This window comes from Astatotilapia calliptera, chromosome 10 (assembly GCF_964374335.1).
Source record: "Astatotilapia calliptera chromosome 10, fAstCal68.1, whole genome shotgun sequence".
Classification (NCBI taxonomy): domain Eukaryota; kingdom Metazoa; phylum Chordata; class Actinopteri; order Cichliformes; family Cichlidae; genus Astatotilapia; species Astatotilapia calliptera.
In genome coordinates this window covers 31,730,505-31,747,641 of record NC_137431.1, presented here as the reverse complement: position 1 = coordinate 31,747,641, position 17,137 = coordinate 31,730,505, and the positions used below count along the sequence as shown (strand labels likewise).

General features: G+C 42.0%; 1 protein-coding gene across 1 annotated transcript; it reads right to left on the bottom strand.

Moving 5' to 3' along the window:
- Positions 1–1,579: 1,579 nt before the first annotated feature.
- Positions 1,580–5,527, bottom strand: LOC145431482 (uncharacterized). Its single transcript, XM_080307341.1, has 2 exons — positions 1,734–5,527; positions 1,580–1,679 (listed from the first exon to the last, which is right to left on the bottom strand). The coding sequence occupies exon 1, from the start codon at positions 4,786–4,788 to the stop codon at positions 1,810–1,812; it is 2,979 nt and encodes a 992-aa protein (XP_080163467.1). The 5' UTR covers positions 4,789–5,527; the 3' UTR covers positions 1,580–1,679; positions 1,734–1,809.
- Positions 5,528–17,137: the final 11,610 nt, after the last annotated feature.

Here is a 17,137-nt window from a genome sequence, read left to right as displayed (position 1 = left end):
CATCCAGGTTTAGTCCTTTTTCCTTGTACTCTTGCGTACTAGTAACCTTTCGGCCTCTGAGTGTCCGAGTAGGAAAAATGAAGGAAATGCAGAAGTGCTTTAAACCTGAATTCTATCTGAAAACCAGCAGATGGCAATAGTCTTGGTTGCCAAAAGTCATCTAATCTTACAGAAGTCTATGGAAAACAGCTTTCTAACTTGAGCTCTGTAAACACGTTCCTGGACAGTAACATTTTGGAGAGTTTGGACTCAGTCCCTCTTCTCTGTCAAAACAGAGATCCATCTACAATTTCACTGTACCCACCTCTCCCACCACATTCAGTTTTTGCAAACAAGATGTCAGAGGTGAAAATTCTCATCTCTTCAAAATGGGACTACAGAAACCAGTAGCTATGTCCATCTATGACTTATGTGCTAGCTGACCAGCCTTAGCTTGCTTCCTAATGTACTTTCTTTCTGAGAAAAATACCTGAAGACAGCATCACTGTTCTGTCCTCATATGGACTTTGTGTTGAAATCGGTGTTGTACTGGGACCTTCGGTGACATTAGTGGAATCCATATCTAATCTAATGTTAGCTAGTGTTCTTCAGTGATGCCACTGACCAGAGTCACTGGAGCGATAAGCCAGTGAGGCTGAACGTCAAATCAATATGTTAGAGGATGAAAAAAGCCACATGGGCCTACTGTACTTTTAAGAACATTTATACATCAATCATAAAATGTAGCAATAAAATAATATAATGGACTTTTTTCAGGTCATTCCAGGTCACAATTAAAACTGCTCAGCTCCATCTTTCTTCCTAAGCAAATCAAACCAGTGTAAATCACTTCAGACACACCGTGACAGGACAGTTTTTCTTTTTATCTCAGCTCTTGGTCCCTGTGTCCTCGGCGGCTATCGATGGTCTTTGATGAGACCCCTGAGTGATTACAGCCGGGCTTCACCTCTGTGCCCCAAGCACCCCACAACCTCGCCTAATTTGTTTTCTCACCAAGCAATTAAAAATGCAGCATGAAGGAAAGGGCTGATCAATGATACCTGGCAGCCACAGAGGAAAAGGCTCAGGCTGTCCGGCCATCCATCTGTGGCCACCTGCTGTCCATTTATCTGTCCATCCACATAAGCACATAAGTTCCTTCTTTAATCTACCGTCACCCACTGCTGACCTTGGGATAAATAAGTGTTTGTCTTGCTACGTCTGTGCGTGTGGTTGACAGGTCAAGGTGGTAAAGTTGTTTGTGCAGGCTTGCGTGTATGTTCCTCTCTGGAGGTTAAGGCCACAGTGTGAAGCAAAGCACTCACATGTATTAACACACAGCTATACACACTCAATGGCATTGAGCACCTAGAGTGGAAGAAGTGTCTGTTTTATCAGCCAGAAAGGCCACCACAACAAACACACAAACAAAGTCCAATAGTCATAAAACATGGATTTCGTTTAGTTTACAAAATATGGATTGTAATGGGCATACAGGTCTACAGTTTACAACAGATAAAAACAAATGATGGTAAATGTGAACACAGGCCTATTAACATTATTCAGAATCAGAATCAGAATCAGAATACTTTATTGATCCCTGGGGGAAATTATTTTTTGTTACAGTGCTCCATTATAAACCAACATTAAGACAAGACAGACAATATGCTAACTAAGAATAGTACAATATATACATATATCTATATATATATATATATACATATATATATATATATATATATATATATATATACATACATACATACATAAGTCACTTATAAATAAATATTTGGAAAAGAAACATGTGTAGTTGTAGCAGCAAACAGTGTGTTAAGTGGATGCGTTGTACAGGGAGATGGCCACAGGCAGGAATGATTTCCTGTGTCGTTCAGTGGTGCTTTTCGGTAATCTCAGTCTCTCACTGAACGAGCTCCTGTGACTGACCAGCATGTCATGGAGTGGGTGGGAGGTGTTATCCAACATTGTCTTTATCTTGGACAGCATCCGCCTCTCCAACACCACCTTGAGGGAGTCCAGCTCCATCCCCACAACATTGCTGGCCTTACGGATCAGTTTATTAAGTCTGTTGGCATCTGCGACCCTCAGCCTGCTCCCCCAGCATGCAACAGCATAGAGGATCGCACTGGCCACAACAGACTCATAGAAAATCCTCAGCATTTTCTGGCAGATGTTGAAGGACCTCAGTCGCCTCAAAAAATAGAGACGACTCTGGCCCTTCCTGTAAAGTGCTGTGGTGTTTTTAGCCCAGTCCAGTTTATTGTCAATGTGTACTCCAAGGTATTTATAGTCCTCCACAATGTCAACACTGACCCCCTGGATTGAAACAGGGGTCAAGTGTTTCCTGGTCTTCCTGAAGTCCACGATCAGTTCCTTGGTCTTTGCCACGTTGAGCTGCAGATGATTCTGCTCACACCACGTGACAAAGGAGTCGACCACAGCCCGGTACTCTGTCTCATCATCCCTGCTGATGCATCCAACCACCGCAGAGTCATCAGAAAACTTCTGAAGATGGCAGGTCTCTGTGCAGTGGCTGAAGTCTGTGGTGTAGAGGGTGAAGAGGAAGGGGGAGAGGACAGTTCCCTGTGGTGCCCCTGTGTTGCTAATCACCTTGTCAGACACACACTGTGGGAGACGTACATATTGTGGTCTTCCTGTCAGGTAATCAACAATCCAGGACACCAGAGAAGCATCCACCTGCATCGCTGCTAACTTATCACCCAGGAGGGTCGGCCTGATGGTGTTGAAAGCACTGGAAAAGTCAAAAAACATGACCCTCACAGTGCTCGCCGGCTGGTCCAGATGGGTGTAGACACGATTGAGCAGGTAGATGATGGCGTCCTCTGTTCCGAGACGAGGCTGATAAGCGAACTGAAGGGGATCCAGATGTGGTCTTACTATGGGTCGCAGCTGGTCCAGGATGAGCCTTTCCAAGGTCTTCATGATGTGGGAGGTCAGTGCCACGGGCCTGTAATCCTGGGGGCCACTGGGACGAGGCGTCTTTGGTACAGGGACGAGGCATGATGTCTTCCACATCACCGGGACCCTCTGCAGACTCAGACTCAGCATAAACAGTTTATGAAAGACTCCACACAGCTGGGGGGCACAGGCCTTGAGGACAAGGGGACTCACTCCGTCTGGTCCAGCAGAGTTGCCTGAGTGAAGTCTCCTCATTTGCATCTCAACCTGGTATTGAGTGAAGGTGATGGGTGGGGGAGGGGTGTCAGGAATCTCACAGGAGGCAACATGTGAAGAGAGAGGCTGGCACAGTGGTGTGGCTCTGGATTCCAGGCTGACTGCAGGTGAGGTTGTGGGGGTGGGAGCAGACACTGTGGTGTCGAATCTATTGAAAAACAGATTCAACTCGTCGGCTCTATTCTCACCTCCCTCAGCTCCCCTGCTGTTGGTTGGCCTGAATCCAGTGATGGTCTTCATGCCCCTCCACACCTCTCTCATGCTGTTCTGCTGGAGTTTCCACTCCAGCTTCCTCCTGTAATTGTCCTTAGCCTCTCTGATCCTGTCCTTTAGTAACACCTGGATCTTCCTCACCTCCTCTTTGTTGCCCCCTCTGAAAGCCCTCTTCTTGTTGTTGAGGAGGGCTTTGATGTCCTTAGTCACCCACGGCTTGTTATTTGGGTAACAATGAACAGTCTGAGCTGGAACAATGGAGTCGGTGCAGAAAGTTATGTAGTCTGTGATACACTCAGTAAGCCCATTGATGTCCTCGGCGTGAGGCTCACAGAGTGTTTCCCAGTCGGTCACCTCGAAACAGCCCTGTAGTTCCGCTATTGCCTCCTCTGACCACCTCCTAACAGTCCTGGTGGTCACAGGTTCCCTCCTCACAATTGGCACATAGCAGGGGGTGAGGTGAATCAGGTTATGATCTGACCTACCAAGTGGGGGGAGGGAGGAGGAGCTGTATGCATCCTTGACGTTAGCATACAGTAAGTCTAAAGTTTTCTCTCCCCTGGTGGGACAGTCCACATATTGTTTGAATGTTGGTAGTGTATTGTCCAGTGATACATGGTTGAAGTCACCCGAGATCACAATAAAGGCACTCGGGTGCTGAGTCTGTAGCCGAGCTATGGCAGAGTGGATAGTGTCACATGCAGCTGTGGGGTTAGCAGAGGGGGGAACATAGACAGCCACCAAGATGACGTGAGAGAATTCCCTGGGTAAATAATACGGCCTGAGTCCAACAGCACACAGTTCAGTGTCCGGGCAACAAATCCTTTCTTTGATTGTTATGTTGGCAGGGTTACACCACCGGTTGTTAACTAAAACAGCAAGCCCACCTCCTTTACGCTTACCGCTAGCGATGCTGTCCCTGTCCGCCCGAACAGTGTGGAAGCCTTCCACGGAAGCATTCTCATCGGGAATGACCTGGTGCAGCCATGATTCGGTGAAACACATCAGGCTACACTCTCGGTATTCCCTCTGACTCCGTACCAGTGCTGAGAGCTCGTCGATTTTAATTGCCAACGATCGCACATTTCCCATCACGATAGACGGCAGACACGGTTTAAACCTCCTCCTCGCTTCGAGCCTCCGCTGTCTCACCGTCACCTTTTTTCTTCTCTTCTGTCCTTGACCTCTGCATCCCCGATGTGTTTTCCTCCAAATTTCAGCTGGTACTTCTGCGGGCCTGGCCAGCGAGCCGGCCGGCATCAGGGCGATCAGCTGATCTCTGGAGTAAACAGTCCGTGCGTGTAGATGTGCCGCGGTCCCGTTCCATGATAAAAGTAACAGTTCCACGGCCACCAGGAGAACAAAAACTCTCTCAATCCACATGATTGAGTAAGAGATAGAAAACGGAGGAAAATACAAGTCAGAAAAAAAAAAGAATACGTAAGAAAAAAGAGCTAAACTAAGAGAAAAGCAGGAGCGACTGTAACAGGCTGCACGCTGGTTGGCGCATGCGCACTAGACTATTCATGGAATGCCTTTGAATTTAATCAAATAGTCAAAGGATTTTCAAAGAAAGAAAAAAGCTAAGAAGAAAAATGAAGATGTCCAGTTTTTAAATGAATGCATAAACTGAAAGACTGCATGACTGTGGAGTAACAGGTAATATACAGGTGTAATAGGAAGCCGCTGAGCTAGCGAACTGCCTCATCACAAAATGCGTCTATTGCATGTATGAATTTCCATAGTTACTGTTTTTGCTCGTTGCCAAAAAGCAGCAGCGAGTGTGGGAGAAAAGCGAGCAGAAGCCCACCAAAAAGTGGACACCCACTTGGAGTTGGACGGCTTTAGATCAGCAGCAGTAACTGCTCCACAAAGGCAGAATTAAAAAGAAAAAAACTGTTTGTGTGCTGTTGCAAAAAGGCTGAGTTTCTGATTGCCTTTCTAAATTCCAAATTCTTAAAAAAAAAAAGTTTCCTGTGAAACATAATCCCACAAAATCAGAGACACAAGGTCAAGGCACAGGATGGCAAGAAAGAAGCAATCAGAAGAATTTTGATTTTCACATTTTTTCTTACCTCTTATTTAAAGGTTTTAAGACAATTTGCCTGCGAGAAGTGTTTCATAACATGAAGATAGAACATCTACACTCCTTTATACAGCACAGATGTAGTTTGAGTACTGTTTAAGATTTATTTTAGAAGGACGACAGAAATGATGGAAAGCTAAACTGGAGCAATGATGACACTGTCCTATCCTGTGACCGGTCCTCTGTACTGCTGCCATTTAGAGAATCCAATTAGATAAGACCTCAAGCAAATGTCATCAAGACCAGCTGCTTGGAATCCCTCAGTCTGGACAGATGGATCTACGTGAGCCACCTGCTGGGATGTTGTCTTTCTGTCTGTGTGTGTGGCAGGAGTATTATGTACCTTTGTGCACATCCATGTATTTGTGTTTTCATCTGTGTCATTAGCACAATTAACAGCTCATGTAGAAGAACTGAGGACTTCAGTGTGTCCCCCGAGTATGGTGATTACATTTGTGTTGATGAGCCAGATGCTGCACATGAAGCTAACTATGTTTGCTAAACGTGTGCTCTCTTCACATGATGGCAAATATCAAAATTGTATTACTTGGCTTCTAAATCAAGACGCTGTCACTCAGGATATCTGAAAGCCTGGATGCACTGCACAGGATACAGGATGAAAAAATGTACGGAGTGAATCCCTTAAATAATTGTTTTTAAATAATACATGACTTCTTTTTATTTCCATCAATCCATCCATCATATCTCTAAGACTGATCCCAGACACTTTTCAGAGGAACCTCATTTCTGCTGCTTGTATCCCAAGCTTCATTGTTTTGGTCACTACCCAGAGCTCAGGACCAAAGGTGAACGTAGAAATGTAGATCAGCAGGTAAACTCTCTGTATCACCGTAGACGTAACACCATTACGTCTTACTAGGATGGTCAAAATACCCCGAACTCCTAAAGGACCCTAAGAAATGTGGTTAAAGCATCCTCCAGGTCCACAAAACACACAAGTTCATTATAAAAACAGAACTTTTTAAAACTTAAAACGTCACAATTACTTCAATTTGAAGTAATATAGTTATGCTGCTGTCTCATCTAGCAAAGTTCTAAATGTGGGGCTGCTGTACTTTTAAGATCCCGAATTCTCCAACTTTTAAAATATAACAATATCGGTGTCAGCTGGCTGGATAAGCAAATGTGTTTTATCATAGATTTAGATGAACAAAGGTGAACTCTGACCTGTGAGTCTGCCAGAGCCTACACAGAGACAGGGATCACATTTGGTTTTATATGATGTCAATGAAAGTCAGAGTGAATATTCAAAGGGTTTCCCAGCATGACCCTAGGGCAGTTAAAGCAGATATTTAAGCTGGTTTGGCACATCGGTCTAAAGGCAGCGTGTGCTTCGTGCGCTCCGAGAACATACAGGATTAATTTCTGTAGACTGAATCCCATCTGTCAGGAGAGCTAGATTCACCAGAATGTCAACTTTGACAGTTATGACATCCACAAAAGGGTGCATAACCTGTTGTGTTTAATCTCTCTGTAACATATTATTATTGGAATAGAGACATGGAATAATTTCATTATGGCTAAAAGTTCACGGTCATCTATTTCCTCACCATTGGGACCCATCTTCCTGGGCTTTCAATTAGTCGAGACCATTTCATGGTAATGCTGCCATGATAAGCAGCAAATGACCAGCTCAATTACGCTGCACACAAATGAAGCAGCAGTGGAACATTTTGAATTATGATGGGCAGTTACTCGTATAGCCTTTCAGCGACCTCTTCTTTTTGCTTTCATCTCTCTGTCTTCTCTCATTTGCTCTAATTATTCTTCACACTCTTTCCTTCTTTCTCTTTTTATTCCCTGATTTGAGTGGGAGTAATTAATTAAGACATGAGTCATAGGATGCAGGAATTATCCTTACTGGCAGCTTGTTAGAAATCACACTTCACTGTACAGGACCTGCTTGACTGTTGTTGAAAAAAAAACAACAACAACAACAACAATGCTGTCTTGGAAATGATGTGTGGATGGTCAGGACCTCTAATGGGTCACAAGTATGTAATAAAGCAAACTGTGAAAGAGAAGAGATCCTTGTCCTTCTCTGTGAGGGTCAGTGAGAACTATCCCCTCATACACTGCAGCATCATGTGGCACACTATCTGCCTATTCCACACAGCCGAGAGGACCCAAGTTGCAAGTGTAGACGGTCCAGCTCATAGCAGCAGAATATAAAAAGTGAGTGGTTGAGATAGCGTGCAGGATATCAGTTAGTACCCAACTCCTGATGGAAGATTGCTAAAAGTAGCTGAGAACAACAACACTAAGGTGCTGTGGGACTTCAAGTTCAGGTAAGTACAAATACACTGTAAGTGCCCTGTACTTTCTGGGGCACTGTCCATGTTATGGAGTAACTAAAGTACAAGTACCCTGCACTTACAGTGTACTTGTTTCATTGTTTCTTGCAAAAACCTGACATGTTGCCTACAAATTGTACGCAAGTACACTGTATTTGTGCCTTATTTGTGGGTCGTGTTATAAAGTGTTACCCAAGTTTAACCAGACATAATGGTGGCTGACAAGGAACAGAAGAGCACAGGTGTGATAGATGTGATAGGAACATGCTCCTTGTTATCTAAAATATAACCGGATGGTGGCGTAAATTCTCGACCATCTCACACTTCTGTTTAATCAGTTTTCTGTTTGACATTTATTCAGCTGTGTGAAAACCCCGGAGGAACCGTCCCGAGGGATTAATAAAGTTTTATTTAATCTAATCTAATAACTTTAATCTCAGCCAAACCGATTTACTCACGAACAAATAAAACACTGAAAAAGCCAAACAATAACAGTTTTAAGTTATCAAAGTGACTTATATATCATGTTTAACCTGAGTAGCGAAAGACCGCGGGGGGTTGAAAACGATGTGCCGGGAGTTCACTGTCCTCGCCGGCTCAGATATTTGAAGTTTACACAGCTACATTCTCGCCTGAAAATATGCTAAAAGTTCATTTTGCGACTCAGAAAGAGAAATAAGATTAATATTAAAACTAAGTAAATACCGCCATTGTTGTAAACTGGAATTGGCTAGCCCGCGCTATGAATTCTGGCATATGGTTTTTCAATTTTGTTGTTCGGGTGGAAAATCAGGAGAAATTCAGCAGAATGGTGGCTTCGGTAGATTTTCGGGAGGGGCACTGAAATTCGGGATTCTCGGAAAAATCGGGAGGGTTGGCATGTATGCCCAGTGGTAACAGGCTTGAAACAGACTTACCACACACAATAATGGTGGGTGTCACAGGCACTTGCTCCAGTTGTACCTCATCTGCCAGACATGCATCTTCAACACAGAAAAGCATGGACGACTCCTTCTCTTCAAAGTAGCTGAGCAGAAGCAGGACCATCTCTTTCACATCATCTGAGCAGCCACTCTGTGGTCCCCGCATCCTCTGAAGCCTTGCATAAGTCTGAAGGAACGCCTTGCTTTTGCTGACAGCAACTGTGGTCATGTAGTCCAGAAGCCTTTTCCTCTTCAAATCCAAATTTCGTGTGAATGTCTTTTTGAGGTCAATCCCAGTAAGTTCCTTGAAGTGGACAGACATGCCAAGTTCATCAAACCACTGGCCACTCCTCTCTAAGGCATTTGATACTTTTCCCCTGATTGACATGTTGACGCTGTGTGTAGTAAGTGGACTTCATTAGACTTTTTACCTCTTCTGGATTGGCGTCAGCTTGCTGGAACATCACCTTGAGTTTTTCCATCTTTTGCTGTTGGCTCTCTGAAGTTTTTTCAAGAGGCAGAAATTCTACATCCCATTGAATGCACCCGTATGTATCCTGCATTGCTGCTCTTTCTTCTAAAGGGATCTTGTCTGTGTGGTCTGAGTCAGTCTGATGTTTTCTTTTTCTTATTTTGGGTGTTGAAGTGCGCCTTACATTTTCAATTCTGTTCTGCAACGGTTTGATAACGGTAAGGTAGCCTGCGCCAACAATATCACCCTCTATTACATCTTGCAGAGAATTGGGATATTTTGCCACCATTTTTTTTTGCAATGTCAATTGAATGTTTTCTACCTACATGAGGGCATTTTTCCATCATTTCAGTCACAACAATCCGGACCATTTGCCTCCTCAGTTTTGGGCGAGGCCTTTTCCCCCTCTCAAGAAAGAGCATCACTTCTGCAGGAAGTTTACTCCATGGAATTTCAAAGTTGTCATCCCAATGTGTGTCACATCCTGGGCTGCTGGAGGAGGTCCACGATAGATTTTGGGGTGAAACGGAGAGCAATGACAGTGACTGGGTGGATGAAGCTTCCACAGATGATAGCGAGCCGTTCTCTGGAGTTTGGGCTTTAAATGATAAAAAAAATACAATTATGATTCACACTGCATGTCTGTCCATGACCATCTCTACTTTTGATTTTGAATAGTTGTCTGTTGTTTTTACTTACATTTCTGTTTCCAAGCAGAAAGAAGCTTTCTTGCTTGTACAGGTCTCAATGCTGTCATCAAATCTGCCTCCGTTACGAAGCGTAGATCATCACTTGTCTCAACTCCAATGGACTGCAAGTGCTCTTCCAGTAGGGCTGTGCGATATGACCAAAATCTCATATCCCGATATAAGAATTCTATCGTCCGATAACGATATAAATCACAAAAATATAACATTTTCTGTAAATTCTGTGAATCTCGGGCAGCTCGACTTGCGGGAAGTGTTTCCAGCTGCGCGTCGTGTAGCTGGAGTCGAGTGTTTTAACCGATGCATGAAACGATACATTTTTAGACTTAAGTTGTAACGGCCGCCGTTTTCTTTGTGAGTATTTATTACACGGCGTGCTGCGGGGAAAAGCCTGTTCTAACGTTTGAGTCTAAGGTTTATTTTTTAGCACCTGGCGGCTCTTTTTTACTTCTCATCCGTAAATAATCTGCTCTTTCACGTGTTTCAGTTTATTTTGAAAAGTCTCAACAGGATCTTTAGCTTTATTGTGAAAGGTTTATGTGGAACATAAACAAGCGGACACGCGATGGTGTTACCGTCGTTGTTGCTAACCACAACGCATAAAAACAGGCGCTTGTCCGTCCGTAGTGTGGTTATATTACATATAAGAGAAAGAGAGAAGGAAGAAATTAATATAGCCACGACAGTGACCATCAAAACGATGAAAAAATATTACCGTAAACAGTTTATTTTGCGACACCACGAAACAAAAGATAGCTAAAATGAAACGATAGATGTTTTTATATCATCATCCGATATATATCGTTATATCGAACAGCCCTATCTTCCAGGATGTTTTTGTTCACCGCTTGAAGTTCTGGTAGGACTTCCGTGATGGCGACATCTGGGAAGGTTCGCTCTGAGTCACTCATACTTGCACTGAAGAAGAAATGCCACCTCCAAACAAAATAGAAAATCACATACAGTTCATACACCTAATGGAGCAGGGTATGGATCAGGTAACACTTATATTAATGTTAACCTATTTACAGTGAGAAGTGAGCTATTAGTTGGACATTATTGTGCCACAATACTGTGCTTTAGTGGAATGACTCGGTATCCTTCAAGAATGTATGATACCAAAGGATAGAAATCAGGCAGGTCATTATTGTTGATACACTGTAACCCAAGACTGTCCTTTGTCACAGAATACAGATGGTATTCTGAGAGGAAGATGCCTTTGTGGATATCCATTAGATTCTAATGGATATCCACAAAGGCATCTTCTAATGATTAGAACATACACAGATGAGTCATTTTGAATCAAGATGAGTAGAAGTTCACCAAACTCCATACACTCGTCATTTCTGTACACAAGAAACTGTCCCTTTTTATATGCAGTGCCCTTGTACTGAATGTCTGTGGTAACTGTGGTATTGCTTTCTGAAAAAGCTAACTCCCTGACCGCATGCTGAATAGTGTGACTGCAGAGGTTGGGATAAAACGCACAGCTCTCCTTCACTTGCAGCAGTTCACGGCATTATTGCCCAGCTAAAAGATAAGCCTGATACATCTGATGACGTGTTGACAAAGTTTGACAAATATTTTTGAAGCTTTTCAAGTGTCTGGCACATCTTTTGAAGTAACTGTGTTTACATTTGAACCTAGGCGTCCATAACCTCATCAATGGACCAAATTTCAACAACAGTGCTGAATAATGGCGCAAATAGTGGTGCTTGGTATTCCCCCCCCCCCAACAGCCCTTTTGAATGTCTCCCTAGTATGGCCACTACACCTCACTCTTGGAGCACTTTTTTGCCACATGTATCGCAAACCAGGTCTCAGCTGTTTGTGGGGGTAAAATAAGTCCCACACATGACTCCAATTACGCTCAGCCATTGCTGTGAGTGCGCACGCCAAGGGGCTGCAAGACATTTATACAGCCGTATTTCGCACATGACTACGAAAGTCGGAAGAGGAAGTAATTCCTTTGAATGTAGACAATCCGAATGTTATAGTTTCTTTCCACTGTGTTCCTGTTAATGATAAACTACAAATTTATCCTAAATTACTAAAATATCGACATTTTAATTTGAGAATCGATTGGATTGGATAGAACATAAATGATTGGTATCGGAGGAATCGATATTTCAGGATCGATCCGCACATCACTAGCCTACAGTAGCTTACAGCTCTGTGGAGAGGAGGCACCATAGAAATCCTATGGGAGGCACTGTAAGTTTGTTTAGCTTGTAATAATGAGACATTGCTAACCATTGCTAGTCTAAGTATCACACTGCAATTAAAAGAAACATAAAGAATACAAGCATTATGACTGAACAGAAGCATTACTTAGGCGTTAAATAATACTTTCTTATAGGTTATTCTACAATAGGCTGCAAATAGCCCGAATGATTTAAAACAAAAAAAAACACATAATGTAAACAATTGTAATTGTATATTTTCATGTAGCCTATAAATAGAGAGGCAACCTCTCAGGTTCACAATGACATCTTCTGTGAAAACATTTTTATTAGTCCTATCCCTGAATTTGCATCATTTCATGAATCATGTTAAAAGTAGGCCCAGTTCATCCATGCAGTATAAACTTGTAAAGTGACTTACATATAATTCTTGTATTTTTAAAAACAACTGACTAAAACTATAATTTTTACAATATTTGCATGTCAAATTAACATAATTGTTTTGTTACGAGTATTAAAGTATTTCACTGTTTTTGATCAAAGTATTTGCAGTTTTAACCAATACATTTGATTATAATCACACATTGATGTTGTAAATATAACAAAAACATTATATTTAATAGTTTACAAAAGTCCACTGTGATTGAAGCAGAAACATTGTGTTTTTGAGTTTACTATACTTTTCTGTAGGGATTTTACATGGTTTTTATGTCAAATTCACTGCCATTTTTTACAGTGTAGAGCACAGGTCAGGAAACGAGACACAGGCGCAGACGATCTGGAATCATGGGAAGATAGAAGGAAGCAAAGCTCAACGCAAGACTCCAAAGAAACCATCTGACAAATTATAATAAGAACCCAGAAAAATCATAATTAAGCATGAATACAAAAAAAGTCAGAGGCAAGGAAACACCATAGGACAAAGGCACAAATAAAAGACGAGGCGGAGGAAAGAACAGATAGGAAAACAGTGAGAGGAACTACACATAATAAAACAGAAAATGAAGCTGAAAACCAAAGATTCAGAACAAACATTAAAACCAGAATCCATCTCAACAGGCATTCAAGGTCCAAGAACACAATAAAACACAGTACGCACTGGAAATATGAAGGAAAGTAAACAGAACTCCAAAACTCTGGATACGAATCAGACTCAGACCCACATTCTTATTGTTTATCTTCTGCACTTACTTCCAATATCATTTGTAAATATAATAAACTTCTGTTCAGCTCAAAGAAACTGATGAACCTTGCAAAACAATAGCAACCAAAATGTTTATTTCTCTGAATTCAACCTGAAATTTATTCACCTTTGTTTCATTTAGAACATTCATCAAAACAAAGCCAAAAAAGAATGTGCTTTAAAACAGAGAAAAAACATCACCATAAGGCTCACATTATGTCTGATAGAGATGCACCGATGGCTTCTATAGCGCTCTAGACTAGAAAAGCCTCTGTTCTCATGACTATATATATACATACATAATGCATGAGTTAACATACAGTGTTCTTCAGCAGCATTCTTTAGAAATTGCTTAAACCTTTAATATGATGCTTGTTCTGCTGTTGATCAAGGATGTGAAGTTTATCTAACTGTTGCACTCAGATTAAGTCACACTGGATACAGATTTTACACGAAATGTAAATGCAAAGAGAAAGTGAGGACTAACCTGACACACGTTTAGCATTTAAAGTGCTGTACGTCCTTTGATGTAGCTTCCTAACTATGGTAATACTTTTTATTTTCCAGCAGGGAGAAATCATGACAGCTGTTCTTCACTGACTCAGCTGAGGCACATCAAAGGCTCTTTATACACCAAGAAGAGGATATCACCACGTCCTCAGGAGGTAACCCCAAATGAATGAAGCCACTATAAAGCGGGATTTAAAATTTTATTTTTTAAAGATTTATTTTGTACATCACTTGGATACTTGCCTTGAGTATGAGTCAAGAGTGAATTTACTAAAGAGGTGATAACGAAAGTGGGAGGATTCCTGTAAAGTTTTATGCACATATTTGCCTTATCCGACAATTAAATTTGCCAACGTAATGCAAATGTTAATAGGAAATGTAAAGTTACACTTTTGAAAACATCCATCAATTACAATTATTATAAACACTCTACTTTTAAGCTTAGGATTACATTTTCCTTTTGGAGAAAGCTTAAAGTTAGGGTGGGATCAGCTGACCCTGACCATGCTGCAATAGACCTAAACTGCTGTGGGAATTCCAATGATGCACTGTTTCTTCTTCACTCACGTCTTTTCACGGCCCATGCATTTATACACAACTCTGCATTTAATCACTGGTTATTATTATCCTCTGGCTCTCTGCCACAGTGATTCTTTTGCCTTGTCTTCCCTCTCTCCCCTCCACCCGGTGGCAGATGGCCACCCTTGCCTGAGCCTGGTCCTGCTGGAGGTTTCTGTCTTTTAAAGGGAGTTTTTTCCCCACTCTCACCAAGTGCTTGCTCATTGGGGGGTCATCTGATTGTTGGAGTTTTCTCAGTTTTCTTTGTATTATTGTAGGTTCTTTACCTTTAAATACAAATCAAAAACAATGCTGGAGGTGAGCATTGTTGTGATTTGGTGTTATATAAATAAAATTGGACTGGATTATTGCACCGTCTTGACTAAGTACATTTTAAGTTATACATGTTGCATATGGCAAAACTAAGATAATATACTCATAATATACAAAGTGTGAGGAAAAAATGTGAGAAATTGACTCTCATGTTCAGGAGCATAGCGTGGCAGTCTGCCCTGTTCTCTGTGTAGCTGCTATTTTTAGATTTCTCACTTGAATGTTCCCTTGCATGTGTGCCTCTGAGATGTGTGCTGGATCTCTTCCACTGTGTCAAATGGCGACCCTTCAACTTGATTTTCATTTTTCGTGAAGTGGACAAAGTTGCTGGGAGGCAAATCTGATGAGTGGTCCAGGTGGTGAGCAAAGATTGTTTGTATGGCCAAAAAAACTCCTGCATTTTAGATGCGCTCTTAGCTGGCACGAGATGACAGGTTGGCATGCACCGCAGGTCAGAGCTGTTCCTCTGAATGTCCTCCCTCATGTGCCTCAGGTCAGTACAGTAGAGGCTATCCTGGGGGATGACTTTATGGTGAATAGTATGATGAATATTGAGAAAAATGACAAATTCTCTCCCAGCACATGAAATTCCAATCAGTTTCAGTTGGAAGCACAAGTTGCCTTTGCTGTCTGTGCAAGTTTTTGGTCTGTAGTGAAATCTCAGCACACACTGTATAAGTGATCAAAACAGGACTTCCAGGGAGAGATATAAAAATTGCAGCCACGCTGGAAGCTCCCTGCACATGGAACAAAAGCTCACGCTGCATGGGATCTACATAATCCAAATCAGATATGGCTTTTGACTCTTTTGGGCCTTTTCTCTGAGCCTTTTGAATACAAGCAGCATATGAAATGTTATAGCAGTAACATTAAATTATAGTGTGTAGGTATGAGCAGGTTGAAGTGATGGTTTCTCCAACTGTGTTGGAGTTTTCTGAAGGAAACCCGAAGATTTCACATGGAGCCCAGATGATTCACCAAATGAAGACACTCACATCATTGTGTGAAGTGCACAGTGCACAATACTCAAGTTCCTGATGCCTCTGAGAGAGAACATTATAATTAGAATCAGAATAACTTTATTGTCCTCATCAGAGTAATTGTCATAATAAAAACATTGATAACAATCAGGACACATACAAACGTATATACAAATGAAACGTCAATACAATTATAGACATGCAAAACAGCATCGTATTATTAGCTCAGCGGTCCCCAACCTTTTTTGCACCACGACCGGTTTATGTCCGACAACATTTTCACGGACCGGCCTTTAAGGTGTTGCGGATAAATACAGCAAAATAAAACCAGTAGCGGTACCAAAAAATTTTTGGTACCAGGGAAACAGAGTTGACGATAAAAACTGATAAAAACCCTGAACAACATAAATTTCACACCCGAGCCTCAACTATCACGGCCCTGTAACAAAGACTCCAGTCCATGGCCCGGGGGTTGGGGACCTCTGTATTAACTGAATTTGGCACAAACTGCCCCTTATATAACTCTTTAATAGACAGAGACATTTTACGACCTGGTGCTCAAAATCAGAATAAAGCGTGTGTGACGGCAGACTGAGCTTCCATTCAGGCAACAGTGTGATACAGCTTACCTCAGGGGTGCCCAACTCCAGTCCTCGAGAGCTACTGTCCTGCAGCTTTTAGATGCATCCTTGTTCCGACATACGTCAATCAAATGAATTGCTTGTTACCAGGCCTTTGCTAAACTTGATGGCATGCTGAAGAGGTAATCCCATCATTTGATTCAGCTGTGTTAGAGTAGGGATGCATCTAAAAGCTGCAGGACAGTAGCACTTGAGGACTGGAGCTGGACACCCCTGGTTTACCTAATGAGGCTTGTTGTCAACCAGTGACTTTTCCAGCAGCTCTGATCAAAGTTACTATAGTTAACTAAAATAAACCAATGCAAACTAAACTAGATTTGAGTGCAAAACCATGAAAAGTAATTCAAGTAATAAAGAAAACTTTACAGATACTTACTTTATTTAATTCTTGTTGATGTGGCTAAAAATGTCTCAAGACTGAGAGAATCTAAACGAAAAACCCTGAAACTATCTGATGTTTGCGCTCCATCTGCATGGTTTTCCTCAAGCAATTTAAATGCTGAGTCAAACTGTCACTATACATTTACTCAGGCTCGGTGCCGCTCGCTCTGCTTCCATCTTGAGCAGCTTGGTCACAAATCTTTCTCTTCAGCATCGCGGCCTCTGCTGTTCACCCCGTGTAGACTCTATCAATAATAGACTTGACCTTTTGTTTGAGCAATTAACCTCGACTATCACCTCTCATTTGATGTTTATCGACTCACTAGCAAAATGCAGTCTTGGGAAACATACAGGGAATTATTGAAATTAATCTGGAGCATGAGCGGAGCTGTGATCTGTCGTCAGCTGAAGGTCGAGTGAACTGGTTGAGCGCCGTATCCATTTCATGTAATTATGCATG

What these genes read in the sequence shown, in the direction of transcription:
- LOC145431482 (XM_080307341.1), bottom strand. Translation starts at nt 4,788, where the DNA reads ATGTGGATTGAGAGAGTTTTTGTTCTCCTGGTGGCCGTGGAACTGTTA.